Raw genomic sequence first — 16,446 nt, 5'->3', positions numbered from 1 at the left:
TTTGTATTAATTTATTCCTGTTTAAGAATGCCATTTTGATTTTTTTTAAAAAGAGTTAATATATCCGTTAATATATTTGAAACTCTATATTGAAGGTTTTCATAATTATTCATGAAAACCTTCAATTAATTTGTCATTTGCAAAACAAAAACATAATTGTTCGATCTCGTGACTGAATTTTATAAGAAACATGTCAACAAAAATCTAAAAAGTTTCAAATTCTGTAAGTTTGTTAATTTAGTATCTACATATAATGCTTGTTATACCAACAAATACTATTAGCGTTTAAAATTCTAAGAAAACAATTTCTTAAAAGAAAAACAATTATGGAGAATGATATGTTGCAATATATGCCTTGTATAACATTAAAAGAACAAACCAATAATACATATAATCCATAGCTATAATTCTAAACGTATGTCTATTAAAGACACACACAGAATATGTAGCATGGTTCAATACCTGTTTCGCACAAACTGAATATGTAGCATACCTGTTCCAATCGGATGAATACGCCCACAAGCCGCGCCCACTTTTTCATTTTTCTTCATTCTGTCAACAAGTAATTGGACAGCAGAAGGTTTGAAATCGACATCTCCATCTAAAGCTAGTATGTATGTATTATCAGCAAGTGTCTGTTTACGTTTTGAATCTAGAGGTTCTGACAAGAGCTTGAAGCCAAGTAGATAGTACATGTACATAACCTGAAAGAAATAAAGCTAGAATATAGGTATTTTCAGCAAGGGTCTGTTAACGTTTTGAATCTAGAGGTTCCGACAACAGCTTGGATCCAAGTAGATAGGACATGTACATGACCTGGAAGAAATAACAAATTGTCTTAGCAGTCTTCAGATACGAAAAAGGCAGAAACAGGTAAAAAGATTGAAACATAGGACAATGTAGGAAGGGTAAAAGGGTTTTAACAAATTTTTAAAGGTTACCGTAAAATATTTTTAGCAACAATTTCAGTCGGTTTTAAATACACTCATCATATATACCAGGATTGAACATTTGTATTTGCACCAAATGCACGTTTCATCTACAAAAGACTTATCAATGTTGCTTGAATAAAGTTAGTTAAAAAGACTTAATAAAGTGCGATGTTGACAAGTATTAAGGACCAACAAATCCTAAAATAATTGCCAAATATAGCTAAGGTAATCTATTACTGAGGTAGGAAAAGGCCATGGTATTTCGAAAATTAAAAATTATGCAAACAGTTAATTTATAACTATGACCATATCAATGATAAGTCATGTCAACACAGAAGTACTGACTACTGAGCTGTTGATACCATCGGGATATTAAGGCAGTCACGTGACAAGTTTAAACATACCTGGCTCCATCTTTTCTTGTGTCGTACTTTCACTTTATCTTTGAGGTGAGCACTGAGTTTATTATTCCCTGGTAAGGTCCATTCCAATCTGCCGCCATAAGGTGTCGGGTATTTAGTTGGAGGCGGAAGCTTTATGTTTACATTATGTACTTTGCTGATGAAGAGAAAAAAAAAATATTTTCGGTTTAGTAATTTCGTATTTAAAACATATAGCAACAAATTGCAATAAACTCATCATAAATACCAGGATTGAAATGTTTCTTTGTTGATATAGTAATTTATTTTATTGCGATTAAGATTATAATACTATTGCCTGCAGTACCCCAATTGTTGACCCTTTTGCCTATTGTGTCTGGTTGTTTTGGTCACATCATTGTGTCTATATACTGGGATTGTCATACAAATGGGAGGTTTAGCACTCAGTGTATACATGATATCCACTATACACAAGGAAGCTATTAAACCAAGAGTTCCAAATGGTGAAGTTGAAATCGTCCCTTCGTAAATTTTACGGACGCCATCACGAGTTGGTTGACCGTTATGGAATAACCATTTCACAAATGATATCGGATATGTTCCTTACGTCGTTACTACACTCCCCTTCCCTTTCATGAATTTGACCTACCGAATTAGACTTTTTACCGGATTAGTAATCACATAAGCAACGCGACAGGGGCCGCATGTGTAGCAGGATCTGCTTACCCTTCCGGAGCACCTGAGATCACCCCTAGTTTTTGGTGGGGTTCGTGTTGTTTATTCTTTAGTTTTCTATGTTGTGTCATGTGTACTATTGTTTTTCTGTTTGTCCTTTTCATTTTTAGCCATGGCGTTGTCAGTTTGTTTTAGAGTTACGAGTTTGACTGTCCCTTTGGTATCTTTGGTCCCTCTTTTTTTAACTACATAAGGAAATGCCTTAACCACTTCAGGGAAATGACAGTTGTTTTCGATTAGTTTGATTTGTTTGAACTTTTTACTTTTCCAAAATTTGATAAAGTACTTTGCGAATTAAATATTATTTAGAGTTCGCTTATTTTGTTATTTTACTTTTCTGGTTAGTAATAGTACATTCATTCTTAACATAACAAACGAGATATTTGTATTTCAAAGAAAAAGTAGGATATGAATGAATATTAATAAATATAAGTGCCAGGATCTCAATGTACGTCCGTCGTATGCATATTAGTTTGATGTGTTCGAGGTTTTGAGTTTGCCATTTGATAAAAAAAAGTAAAATAACAAAAAAACTGAACTCAGAGGAAAATTAATTTCGGAAAGTCCATAATCACATGACAAAATCAAATAACAAAACGCATCAAAAACGAATGGACAAGAACTGTCATATTCCTGTCATAAAAAGGACGTTCATACATAGCCTGATAAGACAGTAATTAGTTATCAAAGGTACCAGGATTATAATCTAATACGTCAGACGCGCGTTGCGTCTACATAAGACTCATCAGTGACGCTCCGGTAAAATAGTTATAAAGCCTAACAAGTACAAAGTTCAAGAGCATTGAGGACACAAAATTCCAAAAAGATGTGTCGAATACGGCTAAGGTAATCTATTCATGGGATTAGAAAATCTTGAGTATTTCGAAATTTTCAAAGTTTTGTCAACAGGAAATTTATAAAAATGACCATATAATTGATAGTAAAACATTACTGGGAGTTGTGCATGTTTGCTGTTTTTACTTCAATCTGCTTACCTTGCTGCAGTATCTAGTACCCTCATAAATTGTTTTACAAAGCTATTTACATGGTACTCATACTCATCATCGTCATGTGGCTCAAATGCGTCATCAAAGAAAATATGTGCTAAAAAGTAACAAATGTAACAAATGAATATGAAAGAAAATATGTGCTATTAAGTAACGATTAAAGGCGCCATCAAAGAAAATACGGGCTAGAAAGTAACAAAGGCGCCATCAAAGAAAATATGTGCTAGAAAGTAACAAATGTAACAAATGAATATCAAAGAAAATATGTGATGTTAAGTAACAAATACGTCATTAAAGAAAATATGCACTATAAAGTAACAAGAATATCGGGAACGGTATATACACAAAAGAAAAAAAAAGAAATGTGTCGTGTATTCAATAGTGTGTATACATTATCAAAAGAATATCAAAATAAATCGTGAAACTCTGTGATACACAACGCATTATATATCAAGACTTTGGTAGTTAATTTTCGACTTAGTTTGAATATCACTTTGGTATCACTTCGCCTCTATTTTGCAAAAACGAGATAGCTTAAGTAAAATATATGACTGTTGTTATCCATTCGTTTGTTGTGTTAGACCTTATGATTAAGCCATTTGATTAGGAATTTTCTGTTTTGAATTTTCATCGGAGTTAATATTTTTTGTGAATTTAAGTTTTACTTATAATCTGCAACATTAAGTTCGATACAACAATAGCTTACCTTCAAATTCGTAATAGTCAGGATCCACGACATCGAAAAATTTCTGTGCATTCTTTCTTGCACATTGATCATTGTCCAGTCTATAATGAAATAAAAAAAAACATCAAGATTATATTAATTTTCCATAGTCTAGCAAAATTAATATAAATGTACAGTATTAATGTTTTCCTAGATTACACAACGGAGTATTTTACACTCCTTTCGGAAACACATCATAAAAAATACACCACTGTACTAATTAATAAAACCACAACAAGGCAAAGACCGCTGTATGAATGGTCATAACGCACCTAGTCATCGAAGGTACTGCCTCAATTGTATATTCGGATTCAACTATCATCCGGGGCTTGCCTTATATGCATTAAACTTCGTAAGTTAAAGTATGTTCCGAACGGACCTCTCCGTTTTCTTAAAATGTTTTCAGTCGTTGGATTTGTATGTAGTGATATGCACTATTGTTTGTCTCTTTCTTTGTTTTAACATTTTTTCAATAAATTTTTCGATTATCGGTGAAATTTCCGTTTTCCTTTTGTATTTTTCACATCTTTTTGACTTCGTATCGGTTTGACCTTCTTTGAAATAGTTTCATCTTGTAGCTCTCATCCGATTTGACGTCTCCATTCTTACTTGACGTTACTGAGTATTTATTAATCCTTTCCAGACAGTCGAACACATTATTGTGGCAAGTGTCATAGTTTACTCGTATGGAGCAGGATCTGCTTACCTTTCCTGAGGTTTCTACCAGTTTTCGGTGGGGTTCGTGGTGCTTAGTCTTTAGTTTTCTGTGGTGTGTGTTGTGTACTATTTATATGTCTTTTTGTCTTTTTCTTTTTCAGCCATGACATCTATGAGTTTCAGTTTTTGAGTTTGACTGTTTCCCTGGTATCTAACGCCCCTAGGTCCGTTTCTGTGTGTGTTACGTTTCGGTGTTATGTCGTTGTTCTCCTCTTATATTTAATGCGTTTCCCTCGGTTTTACTTTGATACCCCGATTTTGTTTTTTGTCCATGGATTTATGAGTTTTGAACAGCGGTATACTACTGTTGCCTTTATTTACTCACCTGAATAAAGACTGTAAAATCTGTTTCATTTCCCTTTCTGTCTCGTGCCACATAGTTGCACATACGTATATCCTTGGTGTGGGATTTTTCCTTACAGAAGGTCTGTTATAGTCAAAATATCCGGCCTCAGTTTTCGCCAAAGGACTGTCTGGCATAAACTTCAATTTTGTCTAATACAAAAGAAAGAAAATTAGTTCATATTTAAAAACACGATTCAACCTTAATCATCTCTTTATGTGTGTACGCTGAATCATTAAAATTAATTTCTGTACAGCCCTTGGATGGTGCATCTTCCAAAACACATGTATGGTGCTATGGTGTATGGCATATGGTGCAATGGAAGTAGGTGTATAGTTCTATGGTGTATGGTGTAATGGTGTACGACATTTAAAAATATGTAAAATATTGATAGAACTGATTTTGATTTTATACGTTAATTAACAATATCTTGATTAAAATTCGTATAAGTCTTTTTTTTCTTTTTTTTTTGGTTTGAATAAAAAGTAAAATAACAAAAATACTGAACTAGAACTTTCATTCTTAATTTTAAACCTGTACTTTCGTGAGCAAGACAATGAGTGCAATGTTGAGCCTGTTAGTTTGTATCCATTTATAATTCTTTATATAACAACACAGTGATATTTCTACGTTTTAAACCAGTTAACATTTTTATTTAACCATGAGCAATACTAAGAATGGTAAATGGACAGTTTAACATAGAAAAAAATGAAGCTTAAATAAAATTTATTGCACACCTTGTATGTGAGTATGTGACATATAAATTTCATACATACTAGAAAAGGAAGGAAGAGAAAAAGAAGAAAAAAGAAAAATAGGAAAGAAAAAAAATATTGCCACATGCATGACATGTTGAGTAGGATACGGGAGATAATTATACGTTTAACTTAGTAAGTAACATATCAATTTCATACTTTCTATAAAAGAGGGGAAAAGGGAAAAAGAAAAGGAGTGCCACACATTGAAAGGATAAAGGAGATAATTAAGCGTTTACCTTGCCAGATCCTCGAAAATCTCTGTCCCTATCATCTCGTCTCCGATTCAACATCAACGACTGTTCCAAGAAAACACCACAATACAGAGGTTGTACGAACAGCCTGATGAAAAAGCAACATTTAATTTGCAATAAATAAACAAATGAAGGCAACAGTAGTATACCTCAGTTCGAAATTCATAAAATCGATTGAGAAAAAAACAAATCCGGGTTACAAACTAAATACCCCGTCCATAATATGGAAGTTGTCCGATCAGCCTGACGACAATAATTCTCATTTCTTAAAGAATACCATACAATACAAAACAGATGTTTGACGATCAGCCTGAAACAACATTTATTATTTCTCAAAGAATACCCAACAATACATAGGTTGCAAATTATATTTGATATTTTTTATATAACATAATTTATACGAACAAAGATGCAGAATGTTCGTTATTTGCATTATGAATGGTCTAGCATTGCTACAGAAAATCGAACCTAGACATCACATGATCATTGGGTACTGATTATGTATATCTAAATGTGTGTATATTTTGTAGGCTATTTTTGCTATGTATATCCTATAACAACAAGAAACACACAAATAAATTTTATAGTAAAAGCATCTATTTACTCTTTCACAGTTCTTCATAAATGAAATGAACGGAAAGGGTTAAAAATCGCAAACAATTTAAAAACAAAATACTAATAATAAATACGTGTACAGATAAATAATACCCAAATTTTATTATAATCAGGTTATTAGAACACGATTATTTAAGGAACTTCTTCGGAACACATAAGATAACCCCCGATTTTGGTGGTGTTCATGTCTTTCGTTTTCTCTGATGTGTTTTTTTTAAGACATGACCAATCATACATGCGTATTCCCTACTATGCAAATTATATAAACTCTTACCTTTCAGTCTGAACCAGCCTTTCAACTCTTGGAATCCAGATGTGAAATGTCACCCACATAAAGGACAACCACCATCCAATAACCACCGGAAGATAATAAACTGAAATCAACTTTTCCAGGAAATCATAAGAAATTCCATGTAGATCGCATGTCCACTGTAAATAATCTGGCATTATAGAATTCGTTTGACTTCCAGATTTCCAAGATTCACAATCACTCATAAAAACACCTGCCATTATTGGTGCAACCAGCATTAACGGTAACGAAAAGCTCGCAACTTGTAGCATTATTTTACACGCAGTTTTCGAAAGTGTGTAACACAAAAGGCAAGCAAAAATCTGTAAAATGGCGGTCCAAAATGGGTCGTTGTAGTAACTCGCTCCTTGAACGTTAGAAACATACAGTGGATATACCATATGTGGGCAGTCTGTTGCATTATTATTTCCATGAAAAAATAAAACTGAAAGACACGACGATTTGAACGTACTCATAAGAGCAGTCATCAACAACAATGTTAGAATAATTTTCCACGCGCTAACAACCGCGTAAATTTTTGTTCTCATTCTTCGAATATTTTTCTTCAATTCCTTCAACTTGTCACCAAGCTTTCCAAGTTTTGTATATTTGTTAACGTAGTTCTCCCACCAACCGAGCGATATAAGAATCATAGACAATAGAATACCCCAACTCTCAGCTGTCTTCTCACCACGAAGTATGCTAATTACTGGCCATAGTGTCAAAACCGATATTTGAAATATTAGTGCGACTATGTCTGCCATTACGATATAAAACTTACGTCCTCTTTCACCCTGACAATCAAATAGTTTCAGTAACGATGGAACGACAGCCACACCGAAGCATAGAAAGAGACCCCGTATCGAATCAATTGTTGGTAGCACATAAAACGCAAAGATACAAATTCCAATTGAATGTAAGGTTTCTACAACTAAAACCTGAAAAAGAAAAAAACCAGAATTTATAAGGTTAGCAATTAATATCATTTTGATTTTTTTTTAAACATGGCAATCAATCATTGGAAACTTCTACAACGCAAAATCTGAAGATTCAACCGTTATACAACATAACAACAACTACACTGAGGAACCTATTTATAAAATAAATAGATATTACAAAGTTGTATTGTATATATCATTTTGGGTTTGCAAATTCAAATGAAATATAAGATTTTAACGATTGAAATATAAATTTGAAGGAATGGATATTTTTAGCCAATAACATAAATGATGTAGAAAGTAAAATAACAACAATATCGAATTCCAAGGAAAGTAAGAAAAGACTTCATGTATCAACATAACAAAAGATATAAATAAACTCATCAAAAATAGATACCAGGATTGAAATTTTATATTTACGCTAGACCGCCTACAAAAGACCCATCAGCTCCTAAAACCTTTTACCAAAAACAGCTAAGCAAATATTCCTGAGGTAGAAAAGCCTTAGTTTTTTTTTAAATTCAAAGTTTTGATAACAGTTAATTTATTAATAAAAACATATCAATGATAACTCAAGTCAACACCGAAGTGCTGACTACTGGGCTAATGCTTCTGACATTAACAAATTAACTATGAGATAATTTTAATGTACTATCCAACTGACAGAAAACAACATCAAATAATACACTTAAAATCACGCATACGTCGTTTTCTCTTGTGTGTATGTTTTCAAAGAATCAAATGTGAAATGTTTCTAAAACAATTTGTGACGTTATCAAATCAAAATGTACGCTACAAACGATGTTGCGTTATAATAAATAACTTACTATTCCTAGAACTGCAAGAGTTGGCTGTCTTGTCTTCTTGAAACATATCCTCCATAACGTTTTACAAAATGTAAACAAATATGGCGTCGTTATCACAACAAACAAAGCCCACAACCATCGAACTTCTACATTCTGTGAAAGTTGATACTTTTCTCTTTGCGGTAGGTCAGGCGGAACACGTCGGCATTTTGTTACTATTGCAATGCCTTCTTTTGATCGAGAAGTTTCACAATCTAATGTCACATTCTTATAAACGTTTGAAGTTATAAGTAATAATGTACTTTTGCTGAGCATTGTCATGAGTATGATGAAAATTGAAAGAAATATGCTTGTGATGACCTTGACAATTTTTCTAAAGATGCTAATGTAATCATCATCTATGCCTGAGTCTTTGTCTCTAGATGTTACCCGAAAAACATCCCATTTTGAATTATTGGCTGGAAGTTTGACCTCGGGTCTGTCTATAATTGGATCTTTGTGTCTGAAAAATAAAATATAAACCAACATCGAAATCGATTACGTAATACGGATACATAACTGGGGGATTTCCAATCCACATCTACACGTATCTGAAAACGTCTGCATGCTTACCTCTCTATTAACCTGAAGTCATTTGGGATTATGTGAACCAAAACTCGAATCAGATCTTTCATTGGATTGAAATACATAAACTTTCAGAAGAAAAAAGAAAAAAACACATTATAAATGTCATGCGTCCAAAACACTTTTCTTTATTTGCCTTTATCATTAACGGCCAAAGCCTAATGTTTTAAATTCAACGATGTATAAAATATAAATTACCAAAGTTTTTTGCGACATTATTACTCGAACTATACGAACTGTTATATCATTTAAATAAAAACAATTATGCTACCTAGATTAAGCTATATTTGTTCTAAACTTAAAACGCCGTGGAAATGAATGTTTTATTGATAATATCCTATATTCAGAAAAATCCTGTTTCTAAAACACTTTTGCTATTGTTACATTCAGTGGCGGATCCAGTCAATTTAGAAAAAGCGTTCCAACTATATGTCCCCAATCAAATTCATTGATCGCCCCCTTCCCCCTGGATCCCCCACTGACATTGTACCATTCTCAACCACTGAGAGAAGTAATGATTGTGCTTTCATAAACAAATAAAGATACCAAATATACAGAACTCAACGGTAAATTAAAAAAGGGGATGAACAATAAAAAAAACCTGACAAATTAAACGTTATTAACCAACGGAACAAGCGGCAAACAAATGTCATATACCTGACCTGGAAAGAATAATTCCGAAGAAAATAAATGCAGCCTTAAATTTCCTTCATAAATTAAGGCAACAATAGTATACAGCCGGTCAATAGTCATGTATCGATTAAGCGAAAACAACATCAGTTATAATAGGATGATAACGGAAAAGCAAAATAGCAATTAAAATTGAATAGGAGAATTCTCCTTTAAAGTAGTAAAATTATGAAGCTATATAATTGACACTTACTGTACATATTTAGGAGGATAAGTGTTGTACTTATTTTCGGTCTGAGATTGCTGTTCTTCCTCAATGGCTGCTGCTTCAATATTTCTAGTAAGAGTTGATGCCCTTGAATCTCCTCCTATTTTCATGTTGTCACTACTGGTGTCGCTCCAGGAGGTATTTCCGTCGATGTTTACCGGATCCATTGAACCGTCAAACGCTGGGTTTATGACACCATTTGGCATAGGCTAAGCGAAAAACATTATATTGTCTAAATGTTTGTACGGTTACTAAATAACTTTTCAACCAAATTTAAAAAACAAAATATAGCAATATACCAAATAAATTATTGAGATGGTAAAAACTAAATCATTTAAATGCATGAAGAAATAAAACTTTATAATGCAAAGAGAGACGACTTAATTCAACAACCATACGAAGATGATTTAAAGAACGATAGTTTTGTTGGTCGAACTAGTCACAGATATCGTCGGATATTTCACGACTCCATGCTTCTTGTGTTTTTTATATATATAACATCAATGTTTTTGATCATGTCATGATCAACACGACGGATTCGTCTATTGGAACTGGGTATACTTTCCCATCCCCATTTTTTCTGGGTTTTGTGTGTCTAAGCTTTGGTTTTTTTTCGGGTTGATCACATTTCTGTTCGGTTAATATGTTACTTGTGATTTAATATATCAATTTGAAATTGAAAGAAAACAAAGTTAGAAGATTAGTTGATTATAAGCATAATGATAATTTTAGTGGTATAAATATACAGATAAGCAGATGGCTATAAATGTCACCTATATGAAAAATAGAAAACAGTTCAATAACAAAAACATACGGCCTAAATAAGCATATCCAAGTAGTCTACAAAAGACTCGGCAGTGACGCTCGAAACAAAAACATGTTTAAATGACCAAATAAAGTACGAAGTTGAAGAGCATTGAGAATCAAAAATCCTAAAAGTTTTGCCAAATACAGCTAAGGTAATATATTCCTGAGGTAGAAAAGCCTTAGTTTTTTTCAAAAATTTTAAGTTTTGTAAACAATTAATATATAATTATGAATATATCAATGATAACACAGAAGTGCTGACTACTGCGCTGGTTGTTCCCTCGGAGAAATAAATCTCCATCAGCAGTAAACTATATATTTAACACCTGTACCTCTTTCTTGTCTTTCTGAACAAGTGTTTGAGTGCTAGTATAGCGATCTTCCTGCATTTCTGGTAACGTAATAGGTCTGTTGATTAGTGTACCATCAATATCTTTGACAGGGGCAGTTTCCTAAAATTAAATAAAATTGAAATAAAAATTCAAATTGTTGGATGGTTTACATAACAGAAATCATTTTGACAAAAATAAAGTTATATGCTTATGTTTGGCTATAAGACATCATTCGGATTAGGAACAAGGATGAAAACAAATGCAATTCACGGCTTTAAATGATCAAAATATATACCTGCCATCCTAACAAAAATCTAGCAAATACAAATAAAAACTATCTGAATTCATAGAATACTCTGCCCTGAATAAACTGAACACAATGAAATCAAATGGGAAATAAAGACCACATTTGGAGTGACAATCTGATGATGTTACACCATTTATAACCAGAAGTGGTAGATTTTTTAGCAACAACTCAAATATCGGCATATTCCAAGAACAACGTAACAAAAATATGGATTAATTTCCTGATTTTTTCCAGATTTACCTTTATCCAGAACGATCAAACCATCTAGTTTGAAAGCCAATTAGCATGGACTTATTAGACTAAACACAAATGAATAGCAAAATGGCCAAAAAGAACCTGTATTCATCTACATTTACCAACAATAGACCAAACAGTAAATAGAATAATTGTATTATCCTTTTCACTCATTATTTGAAAATTGCTCTCTCTACATCGCCATGAAATATTACAGAAGACGTTAATAGTGTTAGTCTCAATCAAAATAAATTCCATACTCCCGGATTAACGATATTGCAGGGTTAAGCCATTGTTTCTCGTCAATAACGCGACGTGTCCATCTATTTCCTGCTAGTAAAAATGTCCATGCACGAGAAATAAATATACATAGTGTAAGGTATAAAACAAAATGAAGATTACTATCAAGTAATCAAAAACTTCTGTAAATACAAGTGTTGTAAAAGAAGTTTTTAAGGTGGTACCCAACACTTTCACTAAAATTAATTTGGCTCGTTTAATTTTCATAAAATTTGACAAAGTATTTACTTTGACCCTTTAACAAAAATATAAAAATTTCAAACATTTTGAACCAACCATTTTATCAGAAAAATTACACTGGTTATATAGCATTTTGACAAACGCCAACTTTTATCACTGAGAAGCTTAATATTCCCTTTTCAACACAACGTAATTAAAACGTTTAGCTGACTTTACAGAGTTATCTCCCTGTAGTGTTAGGTACCACCTTAAGAGCGAATGCCAAAAGTAAAATAAAACAAATACCGAACTCCAATGAATATTCAAAACGGAAAGTCTGTAGACAAATTTCAAAATCCAAAGATCAAACACATTAAACAAACGCATAACAACTGTCATATTCCTGACTTGGAACAGGCATTTTCTTATATTCAACTTTTCACTATCATTGTAGATCTAAATTTCCGAAATGTGTAGTGCTTTTCCAACTTACAAGACCGGCATAAATTTTCCTCAAACGTACTGGAGTCCAGACTTCAGCAGACGATACTGTTAATTCCATTACTAATTAACTCAACTACCATCGCATTCACACGAAACATATTTAATTTGATTGTTTGTACAAATTCATGAAGCAAGTGCGAGCTCATCAGCTAAGAAGGCGTACAACAATCTATAATATTCCAAAATAACCAAATGAAACGGATGAAAGTTAATGATTTTTTATTTACCTTACTTACAAACAATCATGTAAACAGAATTAAATAAAGACAGTAACATCTACAGCCGGGCATTTAAGAATCTTTGAAGCTGATAAGAAGATTAAGCATCCTTGTTAGATGATAAACAAATATAGGTAATATGTCTTTAATGGTTTGGCAAAAGGGAAAGTCGGAAAGGCGTACCGAACGACTAAACAAACACGGTAGCTAGTGATAGGCATATTTGGACATTGCGGTATGTCAAAAGCGCTCGTAATTGTGACGTGTATGGGTGTTTCTATAAGTTTTGTAATGTGTGATGTCATAATTAATTATTTTAATTACGTTGATTTTATTTTTAGATGTTACGTCATAATAAATGCGTTGTAGTGTGAAAATGCATTTAACTGCACGTAAATATTTTGAACCGGAAAGTCCCTCCTTTGTTTATGCTTGGTGAATATAATCCTTTTACAAATTGTTTAATTAACTCGCTATTCCTTTAAATTAAGATCACGAGAATGTTACAGATTCAATGTAAAAGAGTGACGAAAGATACCAGAGGGACAGTCAAACTCATAAATCGAAGTAAACTGACAACGCCATGGCCAAAAAATGAAAAATACAAACAGACAAACAATAGTACACACGACACATAGAAAACAAAAGAATAAGCAACACGGACCCCACCAAAAACTAGGGGTGGTCTCAGGTGCTCCGAAAGGGTAAGCAGATCCTGCTACACATGTGGCACCCGTCGTGTTGCTTATGTCATAACAAATCCGGTAAATAGTCTTAATTCGGTAGGTCACATTCATGAAAGGGAAGGGGGTTGTAGTTACGACGTAAGGAACATATCCGATATCATTTGTGAAACGGTTATTCCATGTAACTGTTTCTGGAAAGGGTTCCGAATGCTTCTGGAATAAATTTTATTACAGGGTTCCGACTGCTTCTGGGATAACTTTTATTAGAGGATTCCGAATACTTCTGGAATCACTTTTTTTACAGAGTTCCGAATGCTTTTGGAATAATTTTATCACACATTTTCGGATTTTTATGATAGCATTCATAAAAAGACCGTTAAATCAAAACCAAATAGGACACCAGGAAAAAAATCAGCTTTGAGCACTATTGTTTTTTTTCATTTAGCAATGTTTAGATTAACATAATTCGTCAATCAAAACTTTAAAATCATAAAGTACCATTTGAATAGTGGTATTAATCACTGTTTTATTTGAGAAAATACATTTAAAAAAAGCCTGTACAAAACCAGGAATATGACAGTTTGATGTGTTTAAGCTTTTGATGTTGTCATGATAAGGGACTTTCCTTTTTTAATTTCCCCCGGAGTTCAGTATTTTTGTGATTTTACTTTTTGTTAATCATTCGTTTGATGTGTGTGATCTTTTGATTTTGCCAGTTGCTTAGGAACTTTCCTTGGAGTTATGTATTTTTGTGATTTTACATTTTGAATAGTGATGTTCAACACTCTTTACATCGGAAATTGTAAGAAGGCAAAAAAAAATGTTTAGATCAACAGATTTCTTTAATGACATATATAGAAATACCACAAGCCAGAAACAGTGACAATTTTGTCTTATCTTTAAGTGGTAGATTCCAATATTATCATAAGTGTTTGTGTTTATAAAAACACCGAGGGTACTCAAAGTATTTAATCTTGTATTTGCAAATAACTCTATACCAACAGACATTTCACCCACAATGCAACATAAAGTTCACCAATGCAACAGAAAGCTCTCCCACAATGCCCACTCTCGATCTTTGATAATTATCACTACTTATGATTAAAGTCTTTTTCGACAATGAAAAAAATATCATATATTTAAAAGTAGGAATTTGATTTATGGCATTTAGACAACAATCTATCAAAGCATGAATTAAAATCTGAAAGTGAACAAGTGGTCTGCAGTGATAGATAGAATAGTGGTCTCATAACCACCCGAGCTTAAAAAAGATAAATAAATAGAAATAGTAATTTTCATAATAAGAGGCAAAACTTCAAAATTTCCAAAATAATTTATAAATATATAATAAAAACTATAACACAATTTTCCATACGTTTCGGCCATTACTGTTAAATTTGTTATTATACAATCATTTAGAGACTTTATGCATGTATATTAAACAAATTATCACATTAAATGTAATTTGATTAAGAAATATTGATATTTGAACAAAAAAATAATATTAAAATTAATGTTGATTAAATTAAGAAATGTTACAATAGGGATAAAAACATATTATGGTTATTCGAGTGATGTATTCAAATGTGTACACGAAACATAACTAAACAATTGTATTTGAGGTCACGTGAGTGAACAAGTATGCACCCGAGAACTAACATAAAAAAAGAAGATGTGGTATGATTGCCAATGAAACAACTCTCCACAAGAGACCAAAATGACACAGAAATTGATAACTATATGTCATCGTACGGCCTTCAACAATGAGCAAAGCCAATGTTCGTTTTACATATAAACAACTAAAATAATTAGTTTAATTTTCGGTGATATAGTTTTTAAAAAGAAAACAAATTGGGCTAAACAAAACAATTCTAGAAAACTAATAGATCTAAAGGTACAACTATGCTTAATGATAACCAAGTTTAAACCTTTACACAGTTGTTAAGAATATGATAATCTGGTTGTTTAACGAAACGAATTTGATATCGTTATTAATGAATCAAGTTAATATATACAAAAGTATTACTGGTACATTTAGATATAGGCATGGTTTAGTTAAAACTGTCCAACGCCTAACAATTTGTAATTCATACTTAAATTTATAAACAACACAGATAATGGGGGACGAATATCGCCCTCTGTTTAGTGTGAATAAAACAAACAGCGACAGCATTGAACTTTAGTATCACTTGTTTCAAATCTTAGTTTTATAAATTTGATTATCTAATTGTAAATTTATATTTTCAAGCGTCTGATATTCCGAAAGTACCAATCATTTTGATATTTTAATCCAGTTTACACCAATGTGGAAATGAATGTAAATTAATATCCTTTATCTATATTGCTTTGATCACCATTAAAATAATTTAGAAATCTGGCAATTGGCATAAACAATGATATCAACCTTAAAATGATGAAAACTTTCCAATGCAAACGAATTATTTAATTGATGAGCAACAAACAATCGGGGGGAATGGAAGTGGGACACATGGACCCAATGCTGTTTTAAACATGGTGCACCATTATCTGCATGGTAATACTTACGGTGAAAAAGGCGTGTCATTTTCATGCTGATAATTCCGTGGAACAAAACAAAAATAAAACTACTTTACATCATATGTTGTGGAGGTGCGCAAAGGGTTTACACAAAACTATTAATTAGCATTTTATGATTGCTGGGCACACAAAATGTTTATGTGACGCATGTTTTGGCATGTTGAAAAAGAAATTTAGAAAGTCGGACGTAAACACTGTATCACAACTTGTTAAAATTGTTGACAATTCTGCCAAATGCAATAGGTCAGATGTTTATATTGAAATTGACGATGACGAACACAGCTGGGATAATTTCTTCACTAGTAGTCTCAAAGGTATATGCAGAA

General features: G+C 32.5%; 1 protein-coding gene across 3 annotated transcripts in view; it reads right to left on the bottom strand.

The window, feature by feature from the left end:
• Nucleotides 1–16,446, bottom strand: part of LOC139502434 (chitin synthase chs-2-like) — a 52,390-nt gene that overhangs the window by 10,662 nt on the left and 25,282 nt on the right. For 2 of the 3 annotated variants that reach the window (XM_071291908.1, XM_071291909.1), the window contains 10 exons: nucleotides 11,157–11,276; nucleotides 10,003–10,226; nucleotides 8,517–8,997; nucleotides 6,737–7,689; nucleotides 5,833–5,935; nucleotides 4,821–4,990; nucleotides 3,761–3,840; nucleotides 3,043–3,151; nucleotides 1,337–1,490; nucleotides 494–704 (listed from right to left, as the gene is read on the bottom strand). In XM_071291908.1, the coding sequence (XP_071148009.1) occupies nucleotides 494–704; nucleotides 1,337–1,490; nucleotides 3,043–3,151; nucleotides 3,761–3,840; nucleotides 4,821–4,990; nucleotides 5,833–5,935; nucleotides 6,737–7,689; nucleotides 8,517–8,997; nucleotides 10,003–10,226; nucleotides 11,157–11,276 (2,605 nt within the window). Of the gene's footprint in view, nucleotides 1–493; nucleotides 705–1,336; nucleotides 1,491–3,042; nucleotides 3,152–3,760; nucleotides 3,841–4,820; nucleotides 4,991–5,832; nucleotides 5,936–6,736; nucleotides 7,690–8,516; nucleotides 8,998–10,002; nucleotides 10,227–11,156; nucleotides 11,277–12,649; nucleotides 12,779–16,446 lie in introns of those variants that run through there. The other variant, XM_071291910.1, reaches the window with a different exon arrangement.

The sequence above is a fragment of the Mytilus edulis genome, chromosome 14 (genome assembly GCF_963676685.1).
Source record: "Mytilus edulis chromosome 14, xbMytEdul2.2, whole genome shotgun sequence".
NCBI lineage: Eukaryota > Metazoa > Mollusca > Bivalvia > Mytilida > Mytilidae > Mytilus > Mytilus edulis.
This window is presented reverse-complemented; position numbering and strand designations above follow the sequence as displayed.